Genomic DNA, 12417 nt, shown 5'->3' with positions numbered 1-12417 from the left:
CACATGTGTCACATCTACTGGCATGACCATGTCGCTTAAGCCAGCCTTGTGCATGTGATCTATGTGGATCCATGTTTAGCTTTTCTGCTAGCTGGCTTTGCATAGCGCAGGGTCCATTCATTAACAAGCTGACCGGAAGGAACCACGGCTTTGGTTTGTCCTTACTGCTTGATTTCCCATCAGGCTCTGGCGAACGACTGCAGGTTAATTGCCCACATTAAGGTCTTCATAGTTTACTTGTCGATCACTGTGATCCCAGTCAACATGAAAAAACATGTCTGTCCCTTGAATAAGGCAGCTTGGCGTCGGTCAGAAAGAAGCCCGGTGTGTCCGCGCCCCCCCCGCCGGCAAGGTCTGGAGGTGTCTGGATCTCGGCTGCAGCAGTGTGGAGTTTCTGCTCTAAGAAGGGCTGCCTCTGTCCCTGCTCTGTTGACTCCTGATGAGCTGTCTTTGTTGGCAAATGTCTCTTCGGAGTTTTTGAAACTGTAAACTTGTGTTGCTAGTCGAGGTGAAACAGATTTACGGACCTTGCTGTGCCTCTGTGACGAATTTAGCCGCTTACCTGACTGAACAAAAAGGCAATTGTCTGCAGCTTAGGGCAGCATCCATTCTGTCCCATGCTCTCATTTTATGGAGCCTTTTCTGTATGTGGTTACTTTTAGTTATCCTCCTTTTGGGTGACATTGGTGTGTTTTTAATCTCAGATTGCCTCTTTCCTGACACAAGTGTGTTTCTGACACTCCTCTTGCGTGTCCTTTCCTTCATATTAGCTGATAATGTGATCAACCTTATAATAATTCAACATAATTTAATTTCAACTTCCATTTTGGCATAAGTAAAATCTCACTAAGAAGGTCAGTCTACAAGGAAACAGGTAAATACCTTCTAATAAATTACTTTGAATTATATAATCTTTTGAAATTATACCAGTCTTAAAAGATCTGGGAACATTTTTTGCTACCCCATTAAAATATGTCAACTGTCCGTTTCTAGCCTGGTACTTTTCAACGATGAGAAAAATGCAGCTGCTGAGCAAGAATGAGCATCAGTAGCCCAAAGAACTACACCAGGGCTCTCCATTGTTGCTTGTTTTGTTGTTGACTTTCCAGGTTACTGTTTTTTTAGGCACTTGGGCCATCTGGCCTGTGTTGATAGCAAGGCTAATTTAAGAAAAGGTTCTGTGGTAGTTTGGCACTGTCTTTCATGACCACTGGGAGGCGTCAGAGCAATTGAGATTTAAAAGAGGTCACTCCATTTCTTCAGTAGACTTGAGATATAATGAGGAAGATGCTACCCTCAGCCCCACTTGGCCATGACCTGTGAAAAGTTGGGTGGGGAGCAAGTAGTCTGTACCTGACATATAGAAACAAGTATCACATTCAATATACATATAAAGTGCCTGTTATTCTTTGTTTTTCAGGTTTGACTCAGAAGGACAAGCCTTAGATGGCATTTCCATCTCTGATCTAAAGAGTGGAGGAGCAGGTGGGAGCAACACCAACTGGAAAACTTTATATGAGGTCAAGTCGGAGAACCTGGGCCAAGGCGACAAGGTATTTGCATTCCTAACTTTCTCCACAAAAGCATGTAGAATGTGCAAGAGGATGAGTTTTCAGATCCCGTTTCTGATAACCAGCTGTTAGACCTTAATCCAGAGCTATGATTCTTACCTGGGTGATGGTTGAGGATGCCAGCCAGAGTGAGGGAGCCATGCTTTCTAATAGGAGTATGTTATATCCCTCAGGTCAGTTGAGGCAAAAAGATGCTCAGAGCTCTGACTTAGAGAGTTGTATAGTTCTTAGAGGGATCTTAACGAAGTAGTAGTAATCAAGTTGTGTATTAACATGAACCGCGTTCAGGTCCATATTCCTTTTCTGTGATTATTCCTGCAAACTGAAATGCCTGCAGACCAGAAAGGCAGCTTTTGAGATTACAGCTCACACTGAGCATTAGTGAGTTACAGTGTCAGACATGGAGTGATTCACGTGTACCCTCACTGGCTATAGAGGACTAACCTCTTGGGGGCTGAGCACCCCTGGAATTCTCTGACAAGAATTGACTGGTATTTGACTGGAGTTGCAACTTCCCTTTCAATGTTTGTGTTTAATGACCCCCGCCCCCCCATTTTGCTCTGCATCTGTATTCTGTCAGCAGTTCAAGATTTAAATCATTTATTTCTCCTTTATGCTCCCACAACCAGTAATTCCTGCTTTATTATTTTCATATTGTACAATATGGTTTTTATTCCTTACTGTCTCATTCCACAATACTTTCTTATCCATCATTGTCAATGACTGCAACTCATAATGCTGTTACACAATGTCCTGAGACTTAAACATTGGACAGATCTCTGTCATCCTGGGTTTTCTTGTCAACCAGTTTCTTTCTTAGACATAAGGGTAGACAGTAGGTAACAAGGAATCAGGCCTAGAGAGTACCTATTCACACCCAAACTTTCAAGTCCCACTTTGAATTGGGCCTTTACCGGGAAATACAGAAAAACCCTTCAGGCATTCTCCTGGAAGACTCCCCTTCAGTAGAACAGGAGTCCCCAGCTCCTGGGCTACAGACCAGTACTGATCCACAGCTTGTTAGGAACCGGACCACACAGCCGGAAATGGGTTGCTTCCTGTTGCTCACATTGCTGCCTGAATCATCCTGTCTGTGGAAAAAATAGTCTTCCACCAAAATGGTCCCTGGTGCCGAAAAGGTTGGGGACCGCTGCTCTAGAGCCTTTTAGAGTGAGAATTCATCTGGCCCTGAGTTCAGAGTACACCCAGAGGGAACTGCCCCCCCCCCCAAATTATTCATCCTGTATCCTTTCCATGACAGTTAAAAGGCAAAGCAAATAGCAGCAACAGAAAGCCTGCGCTTGTGACTTAGTCCTTGCCACATTTACTTAGCAGTGACGCGTCCACTTGGAAGGCGCTTGTTCAGTCTTTTTGCATTCTACTGAACTTGATGACTTAGACCAGGGGTCCCACGGGCCGTATCTAGCCTGCCGCCTATTGTAAATACAAATGCATTGAAACCAGCCACCCGCTCTCACCTCTAGACTGTCTGTGGATGGTCTTGCACCCCAGCAGCAGGGCGAGTGTGACCCAATGGCTTGTAAAGCCTGAGATAGATACTGTCTGGCTTTTTACAGAAAATGCTGTTGACCAAAGACAAAGTTGAATCTAGATGCTTGAAATCACTGGTATTGTTTTTAACACGGGAGGAGCGGTTGAAGATAACTATGTCTGAGCTCACTGTGTTGCTCTGTATTTCCTGGTTCTGTGACCTTCAGAGGGGCAGAGGAACAGGAGCAACGAGATCAAGATCTCTTGAAGTCTTTTCCTTTCATATAGTCTATTTCAGTTTTAATTAATTAGTTTAGTCTAATTTAGAATTAAGGACTTGCCTGGTGGCTCAGACAGTAAAGAATCCACCTGCAATGCAAGAGGCCTGGGTTTGATCCCTGAGTTGGGAAGATCTGGAAGAGAGCATGACAACCCACTCCAGTATTCTTGCCTGGAGAATCCCCATGGACAAAGGAGCCTGGTGGGCTAGTCCATGGGGTCACAGAGTCAGACACGACTGAGCGACTAAGCACAGCACAGTTTAAAATTAACTTCTTTATTATTAAGGAGTAATATGCTTTAGAACTTCTAGATTTTGTAGTCAGCACAAGTAACTTCTGAAACTATAGAATGAATTATCCCTTGTAATCACATTGTGAGAATACGCAAATACTTACCCCTCATATGTCAGGGCAAGTCCAGTCCTGAACTTTGGTCTGTGCTCTTTGCCTCACATCACTCTTTTCTCCTGAAGCCTGACTATTTTAGCTCTGTGGCAACCGTGGTGTATCTTCGCAAAGAAAACTGTATGTACCAGGCCTGCCCAACTCAGGATTGCAACAAGAAAGTGATTGACCAGCAGAACGGATTGTACCGCTGCGAGAAGTGTGACAGTGAATTCCCCAATTTCAAGTACCGCATGATTCTGGCAGTGAGTAGAATGGGTGAACAAGGACCGCTCGGGTGTTTCTTGAGTTCCTGTGAAGCTCCCGGCACTGTGGAGACTAGCTTGTCTCTTAATTCAGGCTTTCAGATTGCCTGGGGTGCTCAGCAGTGACTAAGAGCCGTCGTATGGAGTGCCTCCTGGTGACTGAAGGGTGTACGATTTAAAATGCAGAACACATTGGAGGCTCATTCAAAACCTTTAGTCCAAAGGCCATTGCAGCTGGAGGGCCACTGAGTCCAGTGTGCCCGGATCCTGCATCTGAAGGCGATTTTTGTTGGGCTGTATCTCCCCTGAGAACTGAAATCACACGTCCACACCACATCACGTTCCTGCTGTGATCCACACTTAACATTTTGAACTTCTCTCTTGGATAACTTTTTACATTCTTTGGAAAGAACATAGCTATTTAGTGGAATCGGCTTTTTTCCCTAGAAACTCTTTTAACGAGTGGAAAAAGTCAATCTCTCAGTCTCCTTAGTGTGTCTTCCTTTTGTTATTTCTTTGGTGTAATGATGTGAAGTTGTGTTTTTTAGGTCAATATTGCAGATTTTCAAGAGAATCAGTGGGTCACGTGTTTCCAGGAGTCTGCAGAGGCCATCCTTGGACAAAGCACTGCTTATCTCGGGGAGTTAAAGGAGAAGGTCGGCCATGTCCTCTGTTATTACTGTAGTAGTTCCCATGCTGTAACACTTAACTCTTTTTGCTCTGATGATTTTTGGTCTATTGCTGGTGGGTGTTGTATAGCGTCTCTCACTGCTGACTGTGAGAGCTCATCTGATTCTAATTGTGTCCACCTTGGATGTGTTTACAATGAGGTGATGAAGTAATGTGTATAAAATTCTTTAAAAACAGCACTTTCTAAGTAGAAAGCACTTTCTCCTCCTGTTTCTAAGAGTTGGTGTGCCTGCAGTCACTTGAGATCTGGAAGTATCTTCTGAAGTAAGCTGAAGTCCAGATACTTCTTTTTTTTGAGTCTGTAATAATAAACTTTAAGTCCATTACGGTTTCCCCATTATTTCCCCATCGCCATAATGGGATGGTGAATAGTTCCCTGTGCTTCACAGTAGGACCCTGTTACCCACCCATTGTGTATGTGATGGTTTATATCTACCAACCCCAAGTTCCCAGTCCATTCCTCTCCACTCACTCCCCCACCCCCGCCTTGATAACCATAAGTTTGTTCTCTGTGTCTTGAGTCTGTTTCTGCTTCCTAGATAGGTTCATTTGTGCCATATTTTCCACATGTAATAGATTCCACATGTAAGTAATGTTCTGTGGTGTTTGTCTTTTTCTGACTTTGCTTAGTATGATAATCTCTAGTTGTGTCTGTGTTGCTGCAAATGGTATTACTTCATTCTTTTTTATGGCTGTGTAGCGTTCCATTGTGTATCCGTACCACCTCTTTATTCGATGTGCCTTTTTAAAGTGATAAACACTTTTCTGAAAAGTTGAGTCAAATCCTGGTTTAAATTCACGTATAAGGTATGGGCTTATTTTATGTTGTCAGATGCGTTCTTACAAAGTAACTTTCTTTCTAAGGTCACTTGCTCCATTTCATTTCTTTAAAAGAGTATGTTCACATAGTAGTTTTGTTTAATTCAAGGACTAGATACTAATTATCCTAAAGTTAAGAAAGATGTTTGCTCAGATAAAACATATAAAGACCAATAAAAGCTATAGTTTCTGGGCCACACAAATTAGTATCTGTCTATAGATTTTTCTCCCCTATTGTCCTTCAAATCAGTTAGGATACATGTAAAAGCCAGTAGCAAAAAAGGATTTGTCATTTGTTTTGGTGTGTGTGTTTTTTTTTCTTTCCTGTCTTCTATTCTGTTCATTTAGCTCTGCCCTTTTGTCTCTTTGAAATTGTCCATGAGCTCTCTGAAAATAATCCCAACAAGCCCTTTTACAGAAATAACTGGAATTGACTTTAAAGTATGATGGTATCTTTTATCTGTTTTGCCTGGTCCTCTATTTTCATATCAGCTTTTAAGGCTTGAGGCAGCCTTTCAGGATTTTTTATGGGCTTATTACATTTGACTGGTTTTACTGCCAGTGAATGAGGACATATAGAAACTCTCCCCTCAGGAATCATAATATTCTTGGAGTATGCGCTCCATGCTTTCACTAATCTTGAAAGAATGATGGCAGCTGGTACAATTTTCTGAAGGTTTAACACATTGTTTTATTTACATACCCAAAAGCCTGAGGACTGTGTGTGTATAGTAACCTTTATACAAAGAATTCTATATATAGCAAAGCTATTTTCATGTTCTAAGTGGCTTGCAAATAATACTTGACTGATATGAACTATTAATTTTATTAAAAGTTCTTGTACATTTATTTTATGCGTATTTGTGTAAAATGCTTTCTCTAATCCCTCTGTTTACCAGACTTTTTTATTTTCTTAATTCAGAAGCTTAATCAAATAGTATCTGAGAGGCCAGTAAAAAAGAGAGAGAGAACTGTGGGTTTTAAACTTCTTCCCTAACCTTTGCCTGCTTCTCCTGCCTTCTTCACTTTACCACATCTGTAAATCCAGAGGCTGAAATAATATATATATGACAACTTGAACTTTTTTCCTGAGTCCTCACCCATTCTTAATTTGTTCTGAAGATTCTGAGCCTCAGCTCTATTCCATCACAGATTTTGAAAGTTTAGAAATGTGTTTCCTAAGAGTGTTTCAGTTTTTTTCTATTGTGATAAAATATACATAAAATTTATCATTGTGAGTGAGTGAAAGTCGCTCAGTCATGTCCAACTCTTTTGCGACCCCATGGACTATACCAGTGAACCAGTGAAGTTGCTCAGTCATGTCTGACTCTGTGCAACCCCATGGACTATAGCCTACAGTCTTCTCCGTTCATGGAATTTTCTAGGCAAGAGTACTGGGGTGGATTGCCATTTCCTTCTCCAGGGGATCTTCCTGACCCAGGGATTGAACCCAGGTCTCCCGCATTACAGGCAGACACTTTACTGTCTGAGCCACCAGGGAAGCCGCGTGGCCTGTACAGTCCATGGAATTCTCCAGGCCAGAATATGGACTGGGTAGCCTTTCCTTTGTCCAGGGAATGTTCCCAACCTGGGGATCGAACCCAGGTCTCCTGCATTGCAGGCGGCTTCTTTACCAGCTGAGCCACCAGGGAAGCCCAAGTATGTAGGTTCAGCGGCATTAAAATACCTTCACGTTGTGCAGCTGCCACCGCCATCCAGCTGTAGGACTTCTTCATCCTCCTCGGCTGAAACTCTGTACCCATCAAGCACTAACTCTCTGTTGCCCCTGGCAGCCATCATTCCATTTTCTGTCTGTATGAAATTGAGTACTTTAGGTAGAATATTTTAATTTTTAATAAAATTCTATCTAAAGAGTTTTATGCGATGATATGTCACCTATATATTAGTCATTCCTAAGAAATTTCAAGCCACTGGGAGGTGATCATTTTCTCAGAGATTTTCCTCCAAGTCTTTTCAGAAACCATACAGATATTTTCAGGTGATCTGGTAGTTTCCATTCCTACAGTTTTACATTTTGTTTCTGCAGAACGAGCAAGCATTTGAGGAAGTTTTCCAGAATGCCAACTTTCGATCTTTTACGTTCAGGATCAGGGTCAAACTGGAGACCTACAATGTAAGTAACGTCACCTGTGGTGCGTGAGGGTAGCAGCATAGAACAGCTGTTGGTCACCCACAACCCCATTACAGCGTTAGCTGTCAGTTCCTTGGTTACTGTGTTCCAGACCCAACACTTAACACCCTGCGTTTACTACTCACTGAGTCACAACAACATTGGGGTACTGTTATCAGCTCTGTTTTCAAATGAGCAAACAGACCAAGGCTCTTGTCCAGTATTAACATCCAAGGAAAACATGCTGTGTGGCCTTTTCAGTTAAACCTGGGGGATTTTGGTTTGTGTCCTGACAAAATGGACCCACATCTTCCACATGGTTCGGGTTCTAAAATCAGTATATGAGAGAAAGACCACATGTGGTTAAAATTACCTTGAAAATTCCTTTAATTGCTCATAACATCATACAATTGTAAAATCATGAAAAAACAGCCTTTATTGAGTACTTACTATCTGCCAGATACTGTTCCACACCCTTTGCATGCATACCTTGTCTCCATTCATGCTGGCAGTAACCTTGTGTGGAGGAGGTATTGTTACCCCCCGTTTTGCCAGTGAAAAGCTGTAGGCATATGGAGAATTGAGTAACTTGCCTAAATTCATATGCTAGCAAGTATCAGAGCTGATAATTGCACACAGGCAGTTCAGCCTCAGAGCTCTGCGCTCAGCCAGGCTTAGAAATCTGACTGGGTTCTGTAGGTACAGAGCTGGATTGTGCAGGCCCTGAGCTGGCCTCACCCCAGTCTGCCTCTGAAGGCACTGTCCAACCTAGTGAACAGGCGACGGGAGAATTCAGAAAACTTTGCTGTTTCAGGGTTTACTCATTCTGTTTTCTTGTCAGGCCTTAACCCTAATGCCTGCTAACAGCTGTGTTTTGGTTTTATGAGCATTAAATGTGCCTCTCAAAGTCAGCAGTACGGTATCAGGGTGGGGTGGGGGGTGGTCGAGAGGGAGGGATGGAAGGGTGGCTCGGTCCCCGTGTGACATGGACAGGGGAGGTGAAGGGCAGTGAGGTCGCCTCTCGCGGGGCTGAGACAGGCCAAGGCAGGCTTCAGCCTCTGCCGCGAGCACATCTCCTCTTCCCTGGCCTGCTCATGGAGCCCGTGGTGTGTCTTCAGCAAGTCACTGTCTCCTCTGGGCTCCCGTTTCTCTCTCTGTAAAGAGAACAGATTGAACTTGAAGAGCCCTCTACGGTCCATCACACTTGGAGTCTAGGTTTCTGAGTGTTTGGAACCATGAGGAACGGGTACAAGGGCCTGCGTGGAAGGGAGGCCTTTGTTCCACCAGAAGCCCTGCCCTGAGCGCTCGTCATCACAGCTTCTTTACTGGCTTGACGGGACTCTGAACCCAGCATGTCTTTGTGCTTTCTCCTGTTGGGATCATTGAAACCAGGAACATGGCCACAGGCGTTTCTTCGTTCACAAATAGTGCTTCTCTTTTCAAAGGATGAGTCTCGAATTAAGGCCACGGTGGTGGACGTGAAGCCTGTGGACTACAGAGAATACGGCAGAAGGCTGGTCATGAACATCAGGAGGAACGCGGCGATGTGAGAGGAGCCTGCCGATGGGGCAGGAGCTTGTGGATAGAGGGCTAAAGCGAATCCCCCACCCACCACCCCCGACCTCCACCTGCACCCCCATCCCCGCCCTGATCCACAGCAGTGCAGAGCGCCCCTCTGCCACGAACCAAGCCATCGCCTCTCGTCACACCTGGGAATCCACTGGCAGCAAAGGGAAACACGCTCGCGGGGCTGTGGTGTAAACTGTGTCAGACCTCGGGGTCAGCGGCGCGGACCGTAGTACCATTCACTCCCTGTCTAGGCTTTTGTCAGTTTTACTAAGATCTCATTATCTTCAACCAGGAATTATGTCACGAGTAATTGACCCTCAATCTGTAGACAGTGAAATAAATTATGTAAGTTGGGTTCCCGCTTCTCCAGTGGTGACACCTTCTCAGCTTGGATCCCTTCCCAAGGGGGAGCGCCAAGAAGTGGTTTTGTGGAGGAACTTGAGTGTTTTAGGAAGCCTGTCTTCCTCAATTTCAAAGGCTCCTTTTCTAGAGGGGCCACACAGTTGTTAATGCCTGGAATGGCAATAGGGTAGAATTATTAATCAAAGTCATATCTTTTATATCTGAAGAATATCCTTCCTTCAGGGTTTAATAGACTGAGTCAGATGGGTCTGATATTAATCAAAATGGTCTCTTCTGAGGAAGGCTGATAAGCATTGACTTGCTGTCCCCTAGAGACATCCCAGCAACTACAAAGCATTGCTTTCGTCTCCCCTTCAATTAATGTTGCATTTCTGTTGGTACGCCTTTTCTACCTGTACATATTTCTTGCATTGGTATGTTTTCTTTTCTTGATTAAAGCTGTATTAAATAGAAGGGATTCTGAAGGGAGAAGCCCTTTGTTGCCATTGCCTTGTTTAATAAACAGTTTATTCTCTGCTTATGTATCCCACTTTCTTTGAATGCAAAGGGTTCTTGTAACTGGAAAGCAATTAATTAGCCTTCATAATAAATGTTCACTTGGGGGAGATGTTAACTCATTACAAACTCGAAGATTAATCCAAAGCATAGAGATCATTCTTCGTAATGTCTGCAACCTTGAAATACATCTTTAAAAGAATGAAAACACCAAAAACAAAAAGCCATTGTGCCCCGGAATGCTGATGATCCGGCACTTTGGGATTTTATTGATGTTTACACAGCGGTCTTAACACCAACTAGGCTTTGAAATGTGAACAGACAGTGAGCTGGTAAGAAAACAGTAATTATGCTACTGGGCTTTTCAGTCGGCAAGAACATGCTTGCTCTGTGTGTTCCTAATCATATTAATTATCTATCCGGTCGCTGCAGCCCCTCGTTTGGCGTTTGCAGCACACCTCACTCCAAGCATCCAGGCAGCATTGCAGTCTTCCTGTCGTGCTGGGCTCTGGTTTTTAATCTGGCGAGCGCGGCTCATGGAGGCCCTTGCTAGACCTGGGGAGTGAGCCCGTCCTACCTGTCATCCTTAGCCTTCCTCTTCCGGGAGGAACCAGCTGGCGTCAGGCAGGATGACTTCCACGGCTCAGAACCTAGGATGGCCTTCTCCCAGGCCCTCTTAATTGTCTGGACATGGTCTAGTCTCAGAAGATGGCCACTGGGCCACACTTGACTCTCCGGCCAAGGCCTCAGCGATTTTTTACGGAAGCTCCTTTTTGTCTGACCTTGCTCGTAAAGCGCTGACTGGAAAATTACAGTCTTCAGTACTATGGTGGATTGACAAATTGTGGGTTGGAAGTGGCAATCTAGCTTTCAGCCTGGTAACCAGTCTTTTATATCTACCGCTCCCAGCATCCCCTCCTCTCCCCATCACGGCTCCCACCCCACGAACAGCACCGACGGGCAGCGTGACCCCGACGCGCCTCCCGGAACACGGGACCAGCCGCCGCGCGTTCTCCACGGCCACGCGGTGACACCAGCACGTCTCCGCGGATGTGATTAGGCGCCCACAGGGGGATGCTCTGAGATGGGGCGGCTCCCTCGAGGGGGCATGTCGAGCAGATTCCCCACTAAAAGGCAGATCCCCGGCAGAGGAGCATCAGAAATTGGCTCCACTGTTAGGCTTTTAAGAGCCTCAGGTCCCTGAGGGTCGCCTAAATAGATTCTGGCCCACAGTTCTTAGAATTCTCTTGGAGATAGTTTAACCTCGAAAGGCTGTTCATATTCTATTTCTCATCTTTCACTTAGAGATCAATGTTTATTTTGCGTACACCATGACATCAGCGTTAGACAATTAGGGAAAAATCTAATCATTTCGTCTTTATTTTAAATGGCTCTTGGATCCCTTCCAGTCTCATTGTGATGGAGGCAGGGGGGGAAAAAGGGTAATAATCTGATTTCTGTCCATATTTTCTGTGTTTTATGCTTTCCATTAAGGCCTTGCTAATCTCTGGTGTGCTCATTCTGACTTTCTGAACTTCAGGATCAAAAACTTCCCCTCCCCCACGTTTTTTCCTGAGTGGCCCATCTTCGAAAAGTATAAATAATATCGATTATGGTGTTTAATACCCTAATGAAACCCATAGTTATTGACTACATAATTAATATACTGTCTAAAAGTGAAGTTTGGTAGCCCAGTATATAAAGGTTTAGATATTGACTTGTGTTTCTTTAGCAATATGCCTTCTCAGATTTTATTTATAGAAAATGAAACTGGTTGTTCAGTCTCTTCTTGTTGTCACTTGTTAGAAACCCACTACTCCTCCCTAGTAAATTGATTATTTCCTTATCTCAGAGAGGATATCCGCCCCCCCAACCCCCCTTTTATGTGGTTTGTTAGCTCTTAGTTTTATAATCCACTCTGCTGGTAGAGCTATGGCTTTCAGAAACACTTTTGAGAATAATCTTTTTTTTTTCCCCTCTCAAAAAAGACTTTAGATGTTTAATTTTCATTGTTTTGAAAAAGAAGCCAACTGAGTATGTTTTATTATTAAGCTGATAAGTATTGTTAATGTCAATAAAAAAAAGAATGGGTACCATTTGGACCATTGATTATTTCTTAACTCAAGTAATCCATGTTCATTGTAGAAAAAATAACCTGCAGACAAGAAAAAACAAAATTGTCCTTAATCCTGCCTGTCAGCAATAATTGCTTGTATAGCTGACTACTTTTCTCCCTGCATGTATGTGTGTAATTATAGTTTTAGCTTAAAAATGGGATTATATTATGCATATTATTCTGTAATACTTTGCTCCTAGCACTAAAGAATGGACCTCTTTCCTGTTTCAATAAAAATAGA

General features: G+C 43.7%; 1 protein-coding gene across 1 annotated transcript in view; it reads left to right on the top strand.

Moving 5' to 3' along the window:
- The window catches only part of RPA1 (replication protein A1), a 44302-nt gene extending 34221 nt beyond the window's left edge, over positions 1-10081 (top strand). Inside the window, exons 13-17 of the mRNA XM_043478319.1 lie at positions 1421-1553; positions 3817-3993; positions 4542-4649; positions 7550-7636; positions 9079-10081. Of these exons, the coding sequence (XP_043334254.1) occupies positions 1421-1553; positions 3817-3993; positions 4542-4649; positions 7550-7636; positions 9079-9183 (610 nt within the window). The 3' untranslated portion in view covers positions 9184-10081. The remainder of the gene's footprint in view (positions 1-1420; positions 1554-3816; positions 3994-4541; positions 4650-7549; positions 7637-9078) is intronic.
- The last annotated feature ends 2336 nt before the right edge of the window (positions 10082-12417 follow it).

This window comes from Cervus canadensis, chromosome 1 (assembly GCF_019320065.1).
Source record: "Cervus canadensis isolate Bull #8, Minnesota chromosome 1, ASM1932006v1, whole genome shotgun sequence".
NCBI classification, from domain to species: domain Eukaryota; kingdom Metazoa; phylum Chordata; class Mammalia; order Artiodactyla; family Cervidae; genus Cervus; species Cervus canadensis.
Note: the sequence above shows the minus strand (reverse complement) of the source record. Positions and strands in the feature narration are given on the sequence as shown.